The sequence below is a fragment of the Candoia aspera genome, chromosome 4, assembly GCF_035149785.1.
Source record: "Candoia aspera isolate rCanAsp1 chromosome 4, rCanAsp1.hap2, whole genome shotgun sequence".
Lineage (NCBI taxonomy): Eukaryota > Metazoa > Chordata > Lepidosauria > Squamata > Boidae > Candoia > Candoia aspera.
The window spans coordinates 99,287,019-99,308,703 of NC_086156.1; the positions used below are offsets into that span (position 1 = coordinate 99,287,019).

The 21,685-nt window shown below is 45.0% G+C and overlaps 1 protein-coding gene across 4 annotated transcripts in view; it reads right to left on the reverse strand.

Moving 5' to 3' along the window:
- PPP1R12C (protein phosphatase 1 regulatory subunit 12C) overlaps positions 1 to 19,577 on the reverse strand; it is a 36,507-nt gene extending 16,930 nt beyond the window's left edge. For 3 of the 4 annotated variants that reach the window (XM_063301193.1, XM_063301194.1, XM_063301191.1), the window contains exons 1-6: positions 19,064 to 19,577; positions 7,443 to 7,573; positions 6,703 to 6,821; positions 5,817 to 5,976; positions 4,895 to 5,039; positions 2,789 to 2,863 (exon numbers count right to left, since the gene is read on the reverse strand). In XM_063301193.1, the coding sequence (XP_063157263.1) occupies positions 2,789 to 2,863; positions 4,895 to 5,039; positions 5,817 to 5,976; positions 6,703 to 6,821; positions 7,443 to 7,573; positions 19,064 to 19,426 (993 nt within the window). In that variant the 5' untranslated portion in view covers positions 19,427 to 19,577. The remainder of the gene's footprint in view (positions 1 to 2,788; positions 2,864 to 4,894; positions 5,040 to 5,816; positions 5,977 to 6,702; positions 6,822 to 7,442; positions 7,574 to 19,063) is intronic. The other variant, XM_063301192.1, reaches the window with a different exon arrangement.
- Between the last annotated feature and the right edge of the window lie 2,108 nt (positions 19,578 to 21,685).

The window sequence follows — 21,685 nt, forward strand, 5'->3', positions numbered from 1 at the left end:
AGGAAAACTTCCAAGTCAAATTACAAAAAGGAAGAATGCAAAGAAAGTGCCTTTCAGCTTTGCAAAGGACCTTGAGGCTGATCTGGTTCCAATCCACAGCTGGAAAGGGCAGAGAGCTGACAGGCAGGAGGGAGGCCCATCCTGCTTTCTTTCCCTTGGGAACCAGCCCTCCTCTCTCTTCCCCCTTCTACACCCCCCCCCCACCAGTGAAGCTTTTGCCTGTAGCAGATGAAGAGGGCGGCTGATGGTCTTCCTCAGCACTGGCTGCCTCTGGGAGGCCCACCCTGCGGTTCCAGAAATGCAAACCTTAGGCTGGCAAAGCTCAAATTAAGTTGACAGGCATGCTGGCCTTACTCTCTGATCTTCTGCCCTAGAGGTCATTGGCATTTCTTTAGCCTTCCAGCTCTCAACGCTTCTTATACCATGCAAAAAGGCACTGGAAGAAACAGAGTTTGGGTTGTGTGCCACCTTATGTGTCAATTAAAAAAAATGCACTGGGATGATTAAAATGTTCACCCACATTCACTGAGTAGCCGAAACTGTTACATAAAGCAAATGCAGGCTTCCTGGTTGTCTGATCTGTGCAATACACACAAACACACACACCCCAAATTAGCATTTCTTAGTGGTGGATTATGGTATATTTAGGGCAAAGTACACATTGGCATAGGCAAGCTTAAACAGCTGACTTTTAAAAATAAGATTATAGTCTCAGTGATATATAATGATTATTAAAATTTAGTTAAATTTAGTTAAACACAATTTAAAAAATAATAGCAGTAGTAAAGGCAATCCTGATAAAGAAAACCTCAAAAAGCAGTAAATGATAATTAAATATTAATGCACGGGCCAAATAAACAAATCTCAAGTTAGTACCTAAACCTCATCACGCAAGGCACCAACTGAAAATGTTTCAGAATCGCAGGACACCACAAAAGACAACTTATTCTATTCAGGCAACTTTGGTATAACACCATCTGACCTGTTAAATTAGTGAGCAGGGATGACCAGACCAGTTCTGATCGCCCTCATCCCCCTCAAGGGTTTATCATATCTTATGTATATTTTCAGGGCCAACAGCCTTTGTAAGGAAGCTTACCTAAAAACATAAAAATCACAAGACTATTTTAAGCAATCCCTAAAATTAGATCATTATTAAGATAACTTGTATCAGCAAGCATATAACGGTGTAAGAAAGCTGAAATGTATTACTGTAAATAAAGGTAGCTTAAAATAGTGTGGAACAGATAGTTCTTCAAAACCAAATTCCACAAATGAGGGACTACCACTGAGAAAGTTATGTTTCTGATCCAAAGCTGCATTTATTTGTTCTGCAACTATTATAACCCATAAATCCTTAAGGACTCCTGGCAGTTAACAAGGAGCATAAAAGATCCACAAGAAACACACACAGACAAATGCAACAACAGTAATAGAAGCCGGAGCAATGAAAGAATCAAATAATCAGACTAAGCATGGCTGGCTGGGGAATTCTGGGAGTTGAAGACCACACATCTTAAAGTTGCTGAGGTTGAGAAACATTGGACTAAGCCATTTCAGCTAATCCCCAAGTACTGTCCAGAAAAGCTGCTTTAGCACATTTCAGGAATATTAATAGAGTGGGAGCTAATCTAACTTCTGGAGGGAAATGCCATCACTGGGGAGGGGGGAACACGCTGTTTCTGGGCCTCAGCCTCCTCATGTTACAAAAGTGTGGAATTACTAACAGATTCTCTAGAAACACACATACAGGCTGGGTCGATTCAGGTTGGAAAAGATGGTCCCGACAGCCAAGTTGAACTACACTGGAACCCTATCAGAAGCCAACGCAACACCAATGTTACATAACTATAGCTGTTCTTACCAGCCAGCAAAGGGCAGTTTCAAGCGGTCTTCAAGGGCAGTCCATGCAAATCACATTGTGGTATACTAGACATGTAGTGAAAAGAGTGCGAGCTACCTTTACCAGTTCTTCCCAATCCAGGTAGGGATGTAACTGGCACACCAGTGAAAGCTAGGCAAAACTTCTTGGTCATGGCCTTCCTCGGTCAATGGAGCAATAGCAGTGGGGCCATGAGACACCTCCACCCTAAAGTCATGGGCCTTCATGGGTAGGGTCTCCCTGTCTAGAATTAACCATTGGAACTGAAAAATAGCCTCTCTGATCCACACTGGTTCCCTGTGGTTTCATCTAGATCAGTGTTTCTCAACCTTGGCAGCCTTAAGATGGGTGGACTTCAACTCTCAGAATTCCCCAGCCAGCCATGCCGGCTGGGGAATTCTGGGGGTTGAAGTCCACCCATCTTAAAGCTGCCAAGGTTAAGAAACAGTGATCTAGATGTTAGAAAGTAGGAGTACAATTCCGTTTCTTGGAATGTGGCTACGTTTTGTTATACTGTCTGTAAATCCAGACATGCCCTGACTGCCTCTATGATCTAGTTACAATTTTGTGTTGTTTTTATTTTATTTGAAATGGAAACTGTTCAATAATTTTAATTATTCTGTTCACTCAGAGAATTCTGGTCAACTACTCCTATTAAGCCCTGGGGGATGGCCTGGGACACCCCACAAAGAGAATCTTCTCAACCCAGCCCCCAAGATTTCCTGCAGAGGCCTTCTCTCCTAAAAAAGTCTTCCAAATTCTGCATAATCCCATACAGGAAGTGCCCGAAGCACGAACTTCAGATGTGAGAAGCATTCTGCATAAATGCAGAAGTCTATTACAAAAACACCCTTTTGCATCCATGGCGCAAATGGAATTGTCAAAAAATAAAAATACATCACTCACATCCTTTTGTTTGTGCTGCAGCTCTTCAAGCAGTGCCAAAGTATCTTCATCTGCAAGATCGCAGGGACGCTGGCCCTGTTGGGGGGTGGGGGGACAAAGAAAATAGATGGGCCAAGAGAAGCCCCAGCACAATTGACTCAAAACTCCAGCAGCCAGCAAAAGGAGAGGGTCAAATGCAGTGGGCACGACAGATTCCCCCTGATGTAGTCACTCAGACTTTCAACTGCCAGCTATGATGCCTTCAAACTTATGCACCTAAGGAAGAAAGCTGCACCAAAGACTGGTCTAATTTTCAGAGCATTCCCATCCGTTAGCTTCCAGCTGTTGCAATTTTAAGTGGAGAAGCCACAAGCCAGCTTAGCTTTGTGGCGGGGGGGGGGCATTTGTGTGGTGTGTCTGTGTGTGTCCGTGTGTCCAGAGTGAAATGTTCAAACCCTTGTGGATTGAGGGCTTCACAAGTGAAATGAGTGCCTTATTAAGCTTTGCCCACCCACCCCAAAATGAGAAAAATTGGGCCAATTTGAGATGTTGGGTAGGAATTTTTTAGGGATGAATTGAATGCCTTACAGCACTCATTTTGATCCTTCATCTCTTCCCCAAACATAAAAAATTCCCTCTAGGGGTGTTCTGGCCTCTGAAAAACAGGAGTCCTTTGTAGCAAGAAGCTCAGAGGTTAAAAAGAAATGAGAGAGAGAAAGAGAGAGAATGAGCAAGAGAGAGAAGGTAAATTTATGGCCTCTCCAGGACGTTCTCCTTTGCCAGACCCCATTACCACTCTACTTCAACCCAGTGTAGTTGCAGGCCTCCATGCTTCCTCTAACGAATTTCTGCCAGATAGCTGAGCATGTATGTGAGACCCCAATTATCAATTTCAGACTTTCAATCCCACATTTCCCTGACTCTTTTGAATTTTCACTCCGTGCAACTTCCAGTTGATTAATCAGGCGGAATAAGGCCATTCTTTTTCTCTAGAAAGGGCCGAAAGAAGGCAGGCCAGGGAGGGGCCATGGATCCAAAGGCCTCCTATCATCGAAAACATTTCCTGCCTAGAGGCCGCAGAACTGGCAGTGATTGATTCCCCTCCATTGATCCCATTGGAAAGGACTGTATTTAAAAAAAAAAATCAGGGACGGGAAGTGGGATAGCTGACTCTATTCCCCCCCATTCCCCCTTGCTTTCTGTTCTGCCAGAAGTGTGGGAGGGTGCAGAGGCTCTGTGCTGGCACGCATCATGTTCACTGGTGTGAGTGGCCTGCCAGAAGCCTAAAGAACTATCCCAATGAGGCAGTAGTGCAACTGTCTCATAATTAACCTGGATATATAATCTATAGGTGGCAAGCAGCCTTTGTGAAGGGACAGTCCCCTTCCAACCCTCTCAAGAGAAATACTTCTTCTGCAGTGGAACTTGATGTACCCACCAGAACTGTTAAAACGGCTGTTTCTGTTGCACTCCAGTTCATACCGATGTAATAATTAATGGACTGATCATTTGTAAAATAGCAGTTTTATGGTATTTTGTAAACCACGGTGAGTCTTGTGAAATACTGTGGGAGGTCAGACAGACAGAGTGGCAGCTTATTTTCCACTCCCCTAGTAACGTCTTTCCTACCAGGCAGAGATAATTATGAGAAGGGGAACCTGTCTTATACTAAGCCACAAATCTGTCTAGCCCAGTGTTTCTCAACCTCGGCTCCTTTTAAGATGTGTGGACTTCAACTCCCAGAATTCCCCAGCCAGCATGGCTGGCTGGAGAATTCTGGGAGTTGAAGTCCATACATCTTAAAGCAGCCGAGGTTGAGAAACACTGAACTAGCCCTACATGCCTCTTTATTCCAGCTGGCAGTACTTTTTGCTCCCTGGTCTCAGGTAGAAAAAAAGCCACAGAGCTGGAAGAGGACACGGAGTCCTTCAAATCCAATACCCCGCTCCATACAGGAATCCAAATTAAAACATCCCAGACAGAGACTGCCTGGCCTCCACCTGAATATCCACCCTCAGTGAAAGAGATCTCCCCGGTCGTCTCTTGGGGTCATGGGTTTCTTTCCAATGGGAGATGAAACTCTTCCATACCTGCTGCCTGCCCTCAACCAGCCTCTTGGTCTCTTACCACATTGTTGAGCGCCCCCATATCACAGAAGTGCTCAGCCAAAAGCCGGCAGGCCTCCTCCACTCCCCAGTGGGCTGCTGCATGTAGGGGCGCCCAGCCGTCTTTGTCCTGCACATTGGTGTCATAGCCAGCTTGCAAGAGCAGCCTGCAACAGAGCAAGGGAAGGCAGGGTGAGGATACCTGGGACTCACTGGCTCCTGGGAGAAGAGAGCTGGGTTGTAGCAGGACAAATGTGGCACATCAGAGTCAGATCCTAGAAATAAAAGGTTCAAGGGAGACCAGAATTCATGTTTCCGAGTTATCTATGGTGGGTTAGGGGCAGATTCCAACTGAGAAACATCCATACTTTTGAGCTATGCTAGGATTTTTTGAGCAAGAAGCATGGTCAGTAAAGAAAAAGCCAGGTAGGGGTGGGAGAAAAGACCCCAGGTGGTTCCCTAGAGGAAAGTGATGAGTGGGATTTATTGGAACTCCTTCCCCCCTTTTTTATTTTCTTTTGGAAAGAGGAATCCCAGGATTACAGCAAAAGAGCTGAGAGCCAGGATGCCTCGATTTTCCTTTTTGCTTGGAGCAGCTGAGAGGTGGCTGGGTGGGGACTGACATCCGCCTGGCGTACATTTTTCCGTAAGCCCCACCTATGCTTGGAGGATGTTTGGCGAAGTGGATGGGGTCAGCAAACCAGTCCCCCTAACCCCTGCTCATTCTCTTTGAGCTGCCAGCCACAGGGTGGGGATAGGAGGGGGGAAGAGAAGGCCAGGGGATCCAATGACTTGTGCTTTTGCCCCTCCAAACAAAACTTGGAAAAGGCAGAAGAAGCTGTGATTTCCCGCTCCAAAAAGTAATTGACAACCCAAAGGAAAGATAATGGTTGCTGTGAGGTTAACCCCAGGCAAGAGTTGCTCAGGAAATAGGAAGCTCTCACCTCATGACCTCAACGTAGCCTTTAGCAGCTGCCACATGGAGGGCAGTGGCCCCAGTTTTGGGGTGAGGCTCATCAGATATTTTGCCAGCATTCAACCAATGTCGAGCATCACGAAGCATCACTTCCTCCTCCTCTCGCTTGGCTACCTCTACATCCACCCCTGAAAGCAAAGGAAATGGTCACAGGGAGAACAGAGGACCTGCAGTGGTAAAATACCGAATGGCCGGGCCCACATCATAAAGCAGGAGAAACACACACACACACACTTTTCTTAATGCAATTATAGCAACTGAGTCTTTGGAACTTGCTTTCCGTTTCAGAAAAAGAGCTAGAATCACATCACTGTTTGAGAAAAGGCTTCTCAACGTATAGCCTGTCGATGAAGGTAGAAAAGATAGGCCCGGCACATGTCCCATGATGTAGCGCTACAGTTTTATTATGCACATGTGCAACAAAGCTCTTAATATTCATTGGATTTAAATGCAAAGTGGATGTTGCATCACACACAGACAGAAAGAACTCATGCTGATAATTTTGGGAAACAATTATAATCAGCAGCAACAACAATGCAGCTCTGGAGAGGGAAGGCATTTACTGTGTCCAAAGTTAGCCCATTTCTGTTCTCTCCCGATAAGTCTGTATATATATAAAATCTGAACTTAAAAGAATCTGACAGGTTAATTTTTACAGCCAGGTAACCTAAACAAAGTCACTGATACTTTTTTTTTTTTTTTAATGGTGAACATTTCAAATGGTTACCTCTTTCCATAGCACCAAAACCAACGGAGTATGGGGAATGTTGCAAGTTGAAGAATTGGCTGGAGACCCCCCGAACAGGACATCAGAGGAAGCAGAGCTGCATTTGTTGTGGCTGCTTGTGCCTTACCTCGTTTCCCAATTTCTGCTCGCAGCAAGGCCTCCATGTTGTCAGCCTCAGCAATGTCCAATGGCACGTCCCCATCACTATTCACCGCAGCAATGTTGGCACCGTGGTCCAAGAGGTATCTGGGCCAGACAGTTAAGCCCAGTCAGATCCATGGGCCGCCAGGCCCCATATCAGGCCTACTATCTCTACAATCCAGCAAAAAGGGCCATCTAAGATGATTGTCGTACCCTGCTTCCTGCAAAACTTAACTTGGATAACCTAATCTGCTTGGGTGCCAAGTACAACATTCAAATACTGTAATCTTTAAGACCTACACACTGGCTCATCTTCTCAGGCAAAACTCTCCCTCCCATTTCACTGAAGATGAAAGTTAAGATACAACCAAACTTTACAAGCTTCCTTGGCCTGCAAGCTCCCACACCAAATGCAGCCAGGACTTTCCTCTTTAAACAAGATTGCCTAAGGCTAAAGTCCTCCAAACGTATCCAGTATCTTTCACTGAATGTGAAATATACCAAATATAATTAGCAGGCAGAGCCTCTCTCGGAGTTTCTCCAGCTGGGAAATCCAACACAATACTATGGCAGCTGCCTGAACTGGCTCAATCACCAAGTGGAAGGTGAGAAAGGACACACTGCAGTTCCCTGCATCAAGAAGAACTGTGAGGCTGGCTGAGAGATCTGTTGCGCTAGTAACTTTAGGCAAAAAAATACATAAACCCTCACCCAGCCCAAACTCACTGTGCAATCTCAATGTAGCCACAGGAAGCAGCAACATGCAGCGGAGTCCAGCCCTCATTGTCTGCCTGATTCACATCAGCTCCATTTTCCACCAGAAATTCAACCACCTCCATGTTTTCATCAATGCAGGCCTGGAAGAATCAGAAGACTCATTATAAAGCGAATCCAACCCCATCTTTTTTTTTCATTTGTAACACAAAGGTCTTTACCTCCCTTAGGAGAAAGGACAGTTCCAAGTTAGCCTCATCCAATTCATCCTCCTCCATGCCTTTCCCAGTGCCATAAACACATACCCCCATTGTAGCACTGCATCGTTTGAGCCATGCAAGGTGGACAATGGTTAAAATGGCAGCCCTTGAACGGGAAGACAGAACACTGTAAACATGTAACAGATTTCACATTACAGAGTTGGACTGAAAAACCAAAGTTCCTGGGAATTTTGCAGTGTTTGTCTTGCTCTGAGTACAGCTGAAGATGTTATGCCAACTGGGGGGGGGGCGGTGGGAGAGTACATTTGACAGGGAAACAGATACAATATAAACAGCAGGAACATTTTCAAGTAATAAGAGGATTGTGGCCAGGGCACCACTGCACAGGTAGACCACAGAACTAGATCTCTGGCACGGAACGTTTAAGCAAAGGGTGCACAGGCTTCTAATAGGGATGGGAATGAAACGTGTTGGCTATTGGGTAGGAGCCTGGGAAGGTAATCTAACCAAGAGATGGAAACTCTGTGGTCCTCCAGAGACTTCTGTACAACCCCTAACAGTCCCGGCCAGAATGCCCAAAGGAGACAGATGTTGCTAGGACCGTTGCAGTTTCCCATCCATGCCCTAAGCTCAACTAGTAGGCCAGAAACCAGATGTCCTAACAGTCAGGGAACCACACTGAGACAAGGAATAGGTCCCTAGTGTTTTATTACTGCTACATTAGACAGAAAATCCTAACAAACTGAAGAAGCGTGGGAAAAACCCAGACAGATAAACCCCAAAAGTCAAGGCAGGTCTGATCTGTCTCTCTTTGAATGGCCGCTTAACTCTTCAGTACTACGCATGCGTTTTCCCCCCTGGCTAGGGGCCCCCTCCTGCTCACCATCAGTGCTCATGACACCAAACCTGGAACCAATGCTGTGGAGGTGAGGAGACTTGGAGGTTGACGCTTACCTGGGACCTCCAGATGAATTAGATTACAACTTCCATTATTCCTAGGGAAAGTCTGAAGGGCATCTGAAAAACATCAGATTGGGAACATCTGCACTACTGAGGCACAGCCTGCACTTACAGAGGAAGGGCAGTTGCCATTGCAACTACTGCCAGCATCCAATTGTAAGATTTTTTTTTAAAGAGGACCATGTAAATGCATACGCAAACAGAGGGCTTATCCCAGGTCTTAAGGCTACCCCAAACTTGATTTGGACATCTAAAGATTCCTGTTCCTTTCCAAAGGCCCACAATGCACCCTCTTGCTCTGCCCTCTAGTCATAAGGAGCTAGGACAGCTTTCTTCAACCTACCAAATCTGGCATTTGCAACCTCAACCCACCCATAGTGGTGAAAAAGAAAACTTAAACTTTATTTCCAGAGCTACGAGGTGAGTGGACAGGCAGCAGACACTGCCACTTAATTTCCATGGGAAGGCTGTACCATGCAATGCTATGTTTGACCCAAAACCCAATACAGCAAAAACTATTTATTTACACACTTTGTAGGCCATCCATCTGCCAATGACTCTAGCAGCTTACAATTAAAAAGTTAAAACAAAAAAGACAAAAAGGAGATAATGAGCAGTCCAAAGACAACATATAACCAAAAAAAAAAAGTCCATCCAGCAGGGGCTTAACCTTCACCCTGCCCCAAAGCCTGGAAGAGCCAGGTCTTTAATAGCTTCTTGAACATCATCAGGAAGAAAATGTTTGATGTTTTTTCCCGAAATCAGGACAGTTATAGTTTCAAGCACTGCTGCAAAGTCCAGCCCACTGATTTGGATTTAATAGCAAACCATGTTTGATCTGACTTGACTGATTGATTACGTGCCATCACTCCTAGCAACCACATAGATAGACCACAATGATTGATTTGACTTGGTTCAGGCACAACATCTCGGAAGGCTGAGATAGCAATGGTTTGGATGTAAAGACAAACTCTGGTTTGTGGCAAAGAGGAAGTATTTCAGTCTGAGCAAGTGAGAGGAGAAGGCAGGGAAAGCACATGAAGGGCTTTTAAAAAAAAAAAAATAGATGGAAGGCCATAGTTTGATATTACATGCAAAAAATAGCCTGTAATTTTATTTTAAAGTGCTAAAACTCAGTGGGCCCTTCCCCACCTAATACCAGATGTGCTGTAAGATGGCATGTATGTCAAAAAATAATCACAGGAGATGTGCAGCATCTACCAAAATTTGAAGAGGGGGAGGGGGGGAGAGAGAGAAGGAGAAGGAAGAAAATTGGACCAGTAAATCTTTGATGTCTCTTTCAATGCCAAGAACATGCAGCTGTGCTACTTTTCTGCTTTCAGGCACAAAAGACATCAGAACTGAAGGCAGCTGTGTTTGCCTGGTTTCATCTGCCTTTAATAACAGGCTTTGGATCTGCAGTCAACCCATGCAAAATAAAACAGATTGAAGCAATAAGAAACACCATGTGGGTGTGTGATATCAAAGAGCCATAGAAGATGAGACATTCTTCAAAAAGAGAAAATCAAGGATACTGAAGCAGGGGGGATGGACAGATCGAACTCCAGGATCTTCCTAGGAGGCAGTTAAGGAGGAAAGATCTTAGGGCTCTTTAGAGGCTCAACTGTTTGCTTTGTACCCATTAAAATATTAGTCCATCATGCCCTTTTTGGTGTTCTCTGATTTCCAGCAACTCCCCAAGAACACGGGCAGAAGTTTGTTGAACGCATCAGTCCTGGGCAACACAGCCAGGGGTGAGGAATAAGTGAAGTAGCCATCGCACAATGGAGAGTCATGCATTTTGCCCATTCTCTGGTTTCCAAAGTGCTGTTGTTCTCACACCTATTTCTCTATGGTCAGTCTGAGCCCTGCCACAGACAGAGGTGCCAAATTTTGAAACTGACACTTTATACCAGTGTTCCTCAACCTCAGCAACTTTAAGATGTGTGGACTTAAACTCCCAGAATTCCCTGCCAGTATGGCTGCCTGGGGAATTCTGGGAGTTGAAGTCCACACATCTTAAAGTTTCTAAGGTTGAGAAACACTGCTTTATACAAACACAAATCATGCTAGGGCTCCCAGATCTAGGTTGCAAAAATCCAGATCTTTAAATTATAGCAAATGATTTCTCTGACTTTCAGAGATAGAGGTTGGATAGATGGCTGTTACTGAATGCTTAAGGACCTGGGTCTAGGATAGCAAAGGAGTTAGTTAAGTTAGTTAACCATTCAGCTGACACAACAACTCTCCAGGATCCCAGCTTACAAAAACTAAGGAACATACAAGCCCATAATGCTCCCACTAGCTCCTGCCTCCAACAGGTGTGGCAAACAAACCACAGATGACCCCATCTAGAGTTTATTAGTGTCATCCAAAAAGCCAAATCTCCCTCCCTTGAACAGCAAGAGAACAAGACATAGGGTGTAGTTTGTCAGCCACAAGTGCAAGGCGCCAGCAAAAGTGATTGGAGAATGCTGCCAAACTCCGGTTCATTGTATCATCGGAAATAAAGTAAAAATAAAATAAAATAAGGCAGAGCAGGATTCCTAACAGATTGCAGCAATATCTGCAGCTTGATGCTGATAAACACAGATTACAGAACACCATTTATTTTGTGTACTGCATATGGCTTACAGTAGACCCTAAAATACAATACTGGGTTTTCAAGTAACACAATTCAGTTATCAGATTCACACATTTGAGAAACATGAAGTGCAACCAGTGGCAAATTTAATTTAAATCAGATATTTAAATCAGGTCTTCTCTTGGATGATTCAAAACATGAGTTAAAGTGTGGTTCAAATTAATCCACCCTGCTATTCACATTCCATTTTAAATAAAAGGCTACAAAACTCTATGCTGAGAAAACAGAGTAATATAAGCAACTTGGATTATGGAAATTCAGTGTAACAATTTGTGCACTGCAATTATGCAGATTTTGAACGCGTGTTTATATTGTACTGGTCTACAGCAAATGGGGAGGGAGAGAAGAGAGGGGTGTAGAACACTGAACTCTGCCCCCCTTACCAGTGCAATGTTTGAGATTCCCTCTGGAATATTCCTTCATAAATTCAACCCTATCTTTCTAGATTTATGGACTAGAAAATTATAGTACAAAGACACCCAGTGATAAATTATGTAGATGAGATCTTGGCTCCTCCTATTTTTTTATATCACATTGGTTGCCTTCCACAAATAAGTAGACTAGTTATGTTGGGTAGTGGGACAGGTAGAGTGCCTGGAAAAGGAAGCTGCCCAAGTCAGCTTAGCTGGAGCTAAATAAGATTCCATTTTTTTCAAAGGATTCTTGAAGGTAAGAAAACCATGTGCTAGTTTTTGAGAACACGGATTCAAATTATTTCTACCCTAGGCATGAGACTCTATTATCAAAACAGAACTCTACTCTTACTCTCCTTCAGGTCAAAGAGACCCATTTTGGAAATCAGGACATGGCTGTAAAAAGAGGTGGCCCAGGAGGTAAGAAAGGGGGATCCTTTTGGAAGAGGTGGCCCAGGAGGTAAGAAAGGGGGATCCTGTGTGTTTCACCAAACAAAGTGAGCACAAACATTAGTAGCCTCTGCTGAGAATGCAAAGATTTTCCCCAACCAAGAACAATTTACTTGGGTTGCTGAAGCTCAGAAACATTCTTGAGCTGACCATGCCATAAAAGCACCCCACTTCTCCTTCTTAGGCCCTGTTTTTCTAATGAGCCCAGGAATCTGGACCCTGATCCTCCTCCTAAGCTGCACACATCCATTTAAGCAGCTGATAGTATGAGTGATCTTCTTCATTACAGCACTGTAATGGACGAGGATCCCAGGCTTGCTGTGGCCATGTGCCAAGACTTTCTCTCAGTGTGAACCACCCACCTGCAAAATGCCCCTGCCTCAGGGAAATCATGTATTTTTAGAAGTACATTCTTGTTTACTTGCCTGTTCCAAAGACTGCAACATCTAAATATATACCATTCCCCTTGCAAACGAAACGTTTGCAACCTGAAATATGTTGTAACATTTGCATTCTGATTATGCCGTTGGAATCCTTTTAAATCAGCTATTTCCATCATATTGGAAAACTCTGTTGGATACTAAAGTATCTCAGCATTGAGAAGATAATGCTCATTTGTTTTGAAATATTTATCCATAGTTACAAGGACTAGCAACTTTAAGGAAAAACATCCTGAGCCCAACTAGTTTAAACTGAAACCGTGCTGACTATATATTCAATAGCTGTGGCTCTGCAGGTTCTCAGATTTTTAACCATTTAAATCCTCAGCTGAAGCTAGACACACTACCCCACCAAAGCAGAAGGACACTGTCTTAAAATAAAAGCCATGCAAATATCCATCCACTATTCTGAGTATTTATGGCTACACTCTGGAAACTGGTTCTATGCACAATTCCCAGGCTTTTTTCAGAATCAAGGGAAATTGAAGGAACAGGCCTCATCCTGCAACATGCTTCCAGCTGTTCAGAGGTCATGTGGTCCTACCGCCCTTCTAATTTCTGCTTTGCCAAAAGTCAGAGGACAACCTGGCAGAAAGAAGAAACTTCCAGGAGCCCTGGCAACACACGTCATGAAGAATATTCCTGGGCTCTGAGAATGACTACATCCCAAGCCAGTCAGGGGAACAGCTATAGAACAGGATGCTGTTCCAGCAACATCACCAGAAACTGCCCCCTGTCCAGGGCTGTGAGTATCAAGGATGTAGGATCGCTTTTTGTGATCACTGCCTAGAAAATGAGCACTGGTTGCATTTTTAATGAAAGGAGAACTCTTAAAACATATGTAGGGCAGCTCCCTTTGAAAAATTAGATTTTCCAGGCCCCCTATACCACTGCCTCTTGGATGCGGTCTTCAAGCTTCTCCAAAGGTTTGTCCTGAATTATAATTTTTAATATGACACAAAGAGAAAGTTAAACATCATTAGCTTTATTCTGGTTACTTCCAATTTATCATCTCCTCTACCATCTTTATAGTGTGGGATATTATCTGACACTGAAACCAACCAATGGTCAATTGTGGCCCTCAGCTCAATTAAAAAAAAAAGGGGAGGCAGATCCCTGCAGAGTAAAACAGGTATATATCTATATCTATATCTATGTATCATCTATCTTTGCTCTAGTTTCAGCTAGCTCCATGCACAAAAACAGAGTTAGAAGTAATCTCAAAGGTCATCAAATCCACCAATTCCCATCCCATGAAAGCAACTACCACACTTTTGACAGGCGGTCATCCTAGTCAAGAATATGATCAAGCAGTTCTTCCTAACTTTTATCTTACTTCCCTTTTTATATTTTGAATCTCTTAATCAGGTTCCAGCCTTCTGCAGCTGGCTTCCCCAACCTGACACTTTCCAGCTGTGATGCAACTTGCAAAGGTCCCAGTCCCAACTAACCTGGAGGCCACCAGTTTGGAGGAAGCTGAATTAGCGGAGAGGCCTTCAGTTTATCTGAAGATGACAATCCTATCACCTCCAAATAGTCCCTTGCTCAGGCTGAATAATCCAGAGAACGCTAAGGCTAGGGTTCCAAGGAGCAGGCACATCAGAGGCAACACTCATATTTTCCAGGACACTGAAGAAAATATAAACATTTGGTGCATTCTACAAAGCATCATCATTCCCTGCTACTTCTGTCTGTATGTTTAATCTTTCCCTGAGTTAGAGAGAGAGAAAGTAGCAGACTGGGCTCTTACCTCATTTTATTTTCACAACTGTCTGAAGATAGAAAGATAAGGACCAGGCCAATGCCACTCAGTGAGCTTGATGGCTGGGTGAGGGTAAATCATGCGGCACCAGTCAATTTGCCACCTTGGACAAGACTTTCTTAACCGTTCTACCTTAGAATAGCATTATGCAACAGACACACACACACACAGAGGACTGTGTAGACTGTGCAGAGGGGCCTCAGAGACAGTCCAACACACAGTGGCAGAGTGTAAGATACAGGCAGGAACAACATATGGTACACTGAACAGCACAACCAAGTAGCTGGCCTTGTGTACAGTATATGTACAGTATACAGATGTATACAGTATACATCTGCACAGTATATGGGCTAGACCCTCCCAAGTCCAGATGGGAGATTCCACAGAAGGTCATGGAGAATAACAGAGCTAAGATCCTGTGGGACTTCCAGATCCAGATGGACAGGCAGGTACTGGCCAATCAACCAGACATCGTGGTAGTAGACAAGGACCAGAAGGTAGTGGTGGTGATAGATGTAGCAGTGCCAAGTGACAGCAACATCAGGAAGAAGGAGTATGAGAAGCTGGAGAAGTACCAGGGCCTGAAGGAGGAACTAGAGAGGATGTGGAAAGTGAAGGCCAAAGTGGTCCCAGTCTCAGGGCTGTGATTCCTAAGCTGGGAGAGTGGCTCCAACAGATCCCAGGAAGAACATCAGAGCTCTCTGTCCAGAAGAGTGCAGTGCTAGGAACAGCTAAGAGACTGCGCAGAACCCTCAAACTCCCAGGCCTCTGGTAGAGGACCCGAGGCTGAGGAGGACACATACCACCCATGGGGGTAAGAAGGGAATTTTTTCATATAAGGCCAGACCTAACGGAACACAGTTAGGGAAGGGCAAGGATCACAAAATTAGAAATCAAGTCTCACAAAAAGAAGAAAGAACTAGACATGTTTAGCCTTGAGAAGATTGAGGAGGAATATCATAGCACTCCTCAAGTACCTCAAAAAATGTTGCACAAGACCTCTTTCCTATCATCCCAGAATGCAGGTTACAGAATAATGGATTTAAGTCTCAACATGGTAGCCTCTAGATGACAGTATCATTTCAAGGCCCACCCAACCACTTCCTCATGAAACCCCTTCCTGCCAGTTATTGGCCCTAAACTCTGAAACAGCAACTCTGACAGGGGAAGAAAGCAGAACCCATTCGTTCCCAACTACCTAGCCAATTTGACAAATTGATATTTGGAGATCGCAGGAGGATGGGGAGCAGGCAAGAAGCCAAACTGCTTCAAGAGGATGAAGTAATGGAAAATTTCACAGGAGTGAAATTAAAGGCCGGGGGGCAGGGGAGAATACAGAGGAGACAGCAGCCCCAGAGAAGATAGATTTATTTAGGCATAACTACTTTTCTTTGTGTCTTATGGACACTTGGTGGAGAAATCCAGAACAAACTGCAATCCAAAGAGCAAGACTATCTCTCATAGTCGTTCACAATTACTAATATTCCTTAGTAAGTATGCCACATTTATACCCTATACAGACAACCTTGTTCCTGGATCTCCTTAACAGATGCCCTGTTCTAATCAATTAGTCCTCGGGTTGATTGCTGAACCCACCCTGCCCAGGTACAAAGGGAGAATATCTGGACTTGAGATCCATTTTAGTGCAATGAAGGTCACAGACACAAGGATAGCTGGCTAGATTTGGTTCACTGTTTTCTGGTTACCAGCCTTGGTCATCAAGCAGGGAAGGAGAAGCAAGCTAATCCTATCTCCTGCCACTGGGAACAAAGCCACCCTTCCCAGATATTCAACCAATCAGAACCCATGTGTATGATGTGAGTCCTTCAGTCCATTCATCTACACTGCAGCAAGATCAAGACTGAGGGCTATATAGCGCTAAACACACTTGTGATAACAAGCATTGTTGGCCAGAGTGGGAACTGTGTTGCTGTCCCTCACTTCCTGATTCAGAAACATCATATTTTGCTATCCTCTCTGAAAAGAGCAACTGGAACTTGGCTACTCAAGAAACAAGGAAGAGAACCTTGAGGAGAAGGAAGATTGTAAGAGTCTGAAGCATAGGTTGGATGGTCACAAACGATGTTCACTAATGATGCAGACTTCAAAAGAATCAGATTAGCAATACTTGAATAGAATAGTAGACCAAGATTCTAAAGGAATCTAGCTTACCATGAACAAACTCAGCACAGGGCAGGTGGATTCATTTATCACAGTAAAACCTCATTTTGTTTATTTGGCTTTGAGACACATTATGTGAAAACAGCCACACCAGTAGCAACAAAGTATGCATTTTATCAGTTGTAGCTTTTTCAACAAGCCATGATTAAGGAAACTATGGCTTAAAGCAATGTGCAAATTCAGCATTTGCTCATCCTTTGGTCATCTTGCTAGTGGCAAAACTGACCAGAAAGAAAAGACCACAATGTCCAAACTTGGAATATACCAGTGTTTTATTCTTTATAAGCTAGTTCAGATAGTACAGTAGCTTTCATTTTGATACTGTATATGACTTCTTGTGGTAGTCATATATGTTAGCAAGATAAAGCCATGAGGGGTGACTACTAGCTTGACATACTATGTAAATGTGTCTCATTAAAGGAGACCAGGACATATACAGCAGCAAATTTGGTTGCTTGCATTCAACTCCAGGTGACCAGAAAAGAAGGCAAAATGAGAATTTCTTGACTCCAACTTTGCTACAGATGACTAATACAGATACATGTAAGCATGGGGAAAACTGTGGGATAGTAAGTTGTCATGTGCTTATGTACAAGACTGATATCATGGGAAGTTAGAAAACTAATATAATGAATTGGCTGAGCATTAAAGCCCTCCTCACCCATTTCTAATTCACTTTTTCCCTGAGTAATTTTTTTTTCAGGACCTGCCCAACAGCATCTTCAGCCATCATGAAAACAGCAAGAGCTGCAGGGAAAGGCAGAAACCCTTCTCAGAAACCCTTTGTGTTCACTATGGGAAGGCAATCCTACAGGATTACACAATCTCCACCAAGCCATGATAAGACATTTGGTTCAGCACACTCAGCCTTTGAAATTACAAGCTGGCAGCTGGAGGCTTCCAAAGTTCTGGAGACAGAGCAGTGGAAGTTAAAGAGTGGTGTAAAGGCGGGTCCTTTCCACTCTTTCAGGTCCTTGTAGGAATACAGTGAGAACCCACCAGTGTAGTACCTGAGATGACGCTATTTGATCTTTCAGGGATGATAGCAGGATGAATCACTTGACCTCTGCATGTAGAAAGTGACTTCTAAAACCAAGAGGAAAAGAGGAATTGCACTGCAAGATCCTAGGACTCTAGACAAATTCCCAACATCCTCAGCTACGGGATCACTACAAACAGGATTGGAGAGTTTTTCCCTCAAGTGTTGGAAGAAATCAATCCAGAGTTCTCTCTCGAGGCACAAATAACCAGGCTCAAATTATCCTACTTTGGACACATTATCCAAAGATCCAGCTCTGTGCAAATAGTTCTAATGATGGGAAAGGTGGAAGGAAAGACAAGAAGAGGACGACCGGTAGATGGACGCAGTTACAGTGGTGATGGGTGCACCATTGGGAGACTTGAAAGAACAGGTTGGGGATAGATCATCACGGAGAAGATCCATCTATGTGGTCGCTAGGAATCAAAAAAGACTTGATGGGATATAATCAATCAATCATCACTGGAAGAAGAGATACCAGGCCAGTTAGATGCTAAGTCATACCACAAATTTATGATTATTAAATCAGAAATGAGAGCTAGTTTGGTGTAGTGGTTAAGGCATCAGGTTAGAAACCAGGAGACTGAGTTCTAGTCCCGCCTTATGCACAAAGCCAGCTGGGTGACCTTGGGCCAGTCATTTTCTCTCAGCCCTAGGAAGGAGGCAGTGGCAAACCACTTCTGAAACCTTGCCAAGAAAACTGCAGGGACTTGTCCAGACAGTCTCCAAGAATCAGACACAATTGAACAGATTAAAACAACAACAACCCATAAATAAACAAATGCCCGTTTAGGTGCCAAGTGACAGAAATGTTTTTTCTCCCTCCACTTATTGGGAAATCACTGTACTATATGCAACTACCCTGTGCTGAAATGACATAACTTCTTCCAAATTGCTACAGAAGAACATGCCTTCATTTTCATTCTGCACATGCAACCTGCATACATTATTCCATTTGCAAGCAGGAGTTGCTATCACTTTACAAAGCAGGAGCAGCCACTGCTTGTATCTAATACCCAGCTAATAAAACTCAAATCGCCACCTGGGACAATATCCTTCGATGCCAGATAGGTGCAAGGATGGGATGCCCTTAACAGAAGCTCAGTGGAATGAGAAATAGACGCTGGCAGTTCCTTAGAGGGGATCTGCCTCTTCCTAGACATGGAGGTATAAAGACCACTACGGCCAGGGCTGAGAAATGCTGCGGGAAAGCATTTTTGAAAACAGGCTCCGAAATTGATTCTCATCACCCATCCCAAAATTGAGCCCCGAGATTACAGACTCCAGTGCACGAAGCAAGAGGCTTCGCATTCTCCTCCTCACAGAGAGCTGACCCTGGCACGAAAGACCTCTGATATTCCGCCCCGAGACAAAGACACTCTGTACATGCCCAGAGGAACCCTTTCGTTAGGGCCTACTCCGCAGGCGTGTTTTGCCCAGCCGGGACAAAATAGGGGAGCGGAGAAGCAGGAGGCGACGGCGGGAGTCCCTCTGGGGTTCGTGGGTCGCAGCCCGGCGGCTACCTGGTGGAGGGCGCTGATGCCGTCTGCGTTGGTCCCGTTCACGGCGGCCGGGTCGGCTCGAAGCATCTCCCGCGCCGCTTCCAGCTCGGCGCCGGCGCAGCAGGCCAAGAACTCGGCGGCCGCGTCGAAACGGACCGCGCGCGGGCGGCCGCCGGAGCCCATCCCTGGCGCCGCGGGAGGCAGCGCTTCGTCTGCCGCCGCTGGCGGCCCGGCCGGAGCGGATGAAGGCGCGGAGTCGGCGGGAGGCGGGGTCGGGCGAAGAGCAGCGGCGGCCGCCTCGGCCTCGGCCCAAGCACGGAGTTGCTCCCGCCGCCGCGCCCGGGCGCCCTCTCCCTCGGAGAGGGAGAGCAGAGGCGCCGCCATTTTCTTCCTCTGCTGCTGCAGCCACCACCGCTGCCGCCGCCGCCAGCCCGGCTGGGCGGCCCTCCCGTCCCAGCTCCTCGGTAGGCTGAAAAGCAGCCGGAGGAACGCCTCTCGGCTTCCGTATCGAGACGGGAAGGAAAGGGGGGAAACAGGAGGAGGAGGGGAGGAGGAGGAGGAGGAGGAGGTGGCAGGAAAGGGTTGTGGGGCATCATGGGAAATGGAGTCCTATCTCCCCTCTCCTCCTCCTCTCCCCCTCCCCACCGTGTGACGGGAGTGGCCAGCCTTCATTTCCCCATGCCTTTCTTCATAACTTTCTATGGGGACAGAACAATGCCCCTTTAAGCTTTATTATTGATTTATACGTCACATACCTCTCAGCGCTTTACTTTGGAGCGAAATTCCCCCTTAAGAACTATATCACCATAATGAGTGCTCTTCGTTTTCTATCTCTATGGGACTTTTTTTTTTTTAAAGGATGTTAGGTAGCCTGGCGGCTACTACTGTATTACCATTCTCTCCCACAAGTGCTCCTGGGAGATGAAGTCCGTAAGGGGTGAGTTCTACGGCGTAGCAACTTTACAAAAACGGAGAGCGCTATAATTCCTACGGGAGATTCTGAACTAACTTCCCAAGCCGTTTACAATTTCCACAATTGCTTTGAATGACTTTTATAGGGTTGTCGAAGCTAGCGTCAAAACGTCTTCTAAACATTCTCCAAGGCCAAGCTGAATGTCTCTATGGGCCCTCGCCCTAAACATTTTTGACAGAGGGACGCTAGTGGGTGACGTCATCGCGTACCCATAGAGCTGGAAAAAGTGTAGAACAGAGTGCCTGTGTTGTCTACGGTTGCTCTCTCTAAGCGAGCAATCTAACTATATTGTGTATTTACAGGGATGCTACGGGACTAGGGCAGTGTGGGGCTATCACATCTGGGCTGCTGACTTTCGACCATTGTGGGGTGGCAAAGAGTTCTTTTCTATATCTCTTTGTTGCCCTCTAATTGGTTGTCCAGATTTTTGGGGTTCAGGATTACTTAGGTTTTTTTCTTGATTTTTTAATAATCTCTGCTCTTCTTCTGTCATTATGCACAGTTCCAAGTCTGTCTTCCTTCCTTTTTTTCCTTCTTTCTCCATACACACAAATACACACACACATACACACTCTTTTATGAAGCCTATGACAGCTACATCTAATTAATATAAACTACCCAGAACCCCACCATGGGTAAGAGCTTGGGTCTGAGCCTACACAGTGGCTATATGGCACTGAAGCACCAATACTGATACTTTTCCAGTCATATAGCTTCAGTGGGTGGTCATGCAACAGAACCATCTAGAATGACCCACCCCATGTTGGACAGAAGTGGACAAGACGACTTCCCAGTAGGCTCTTGGGACCTTTTCGCACAACCTTTTGCTGATAAAGTCAATCACATTTGCCAAAGTCTTGACTCTTTGTGGGCAGGGTCTGAAGCGATGACCAGGAAAAGTCTTGCAGTGTTACCTGGGACTCCTTTCAGTCTGCGGATTGGATTGAATAAGGTACTTTCTGACATAAGTTCTGCCAGCTGTGGTCCAGACCATGCCCCTCCTCACTTTTTTGAGAGCTAGATTGTCTGGATCTGAGGGTGATCCTTGCCTTGTTATGAGGGGGCACGATGCCAGCAACCTTGAAAGTGGAATTCCATACCACGGGATTGCAGCATCAGGTACCACTTCACATCTGTATAACAACAGGTAGTCGAAGACAGGGTGTAATTAGCAGCCACATCTTCCCTCTCCTCCTCCGTTTCTTTTTCTTCCTTCTGGATTTTTAACCATTTTGCCTGATGAATTTTGGACATTCAAAATATTTTACATTATTTTGTAAATCTTCTGTTGTCCTATTGTAAGTATTATCTTAATATGGGTTTTGGACACACAAAGCAGAAGTAGGCAAGCTTTTGATGGCTTGGGGGACTGCCTTTAATTTTGTGGGTGGAGAGGTGTCTAGAGATGGCAAAATGATGGTTCTAAATGGGCAATGCCAGGGGAATTTGGCCTGCCTGCCTGCCTGCCTTCCTGCCTTCCTGTGTTAAATGTTTACATGGCCATTTTTGTTGAGTTTCCCACTGCTAGAAAACATTGCCTCTGACTTCGAGGAGTTATGGTTGGAATGGGATCTGGAGGCCTCAAACTGGATCTTTGGGGCCTCAGGCAACTTTGAGATGGTAAACGGTTCACTCCAGATATAAACAAAAGCTAAAAGGAGGAATATGCT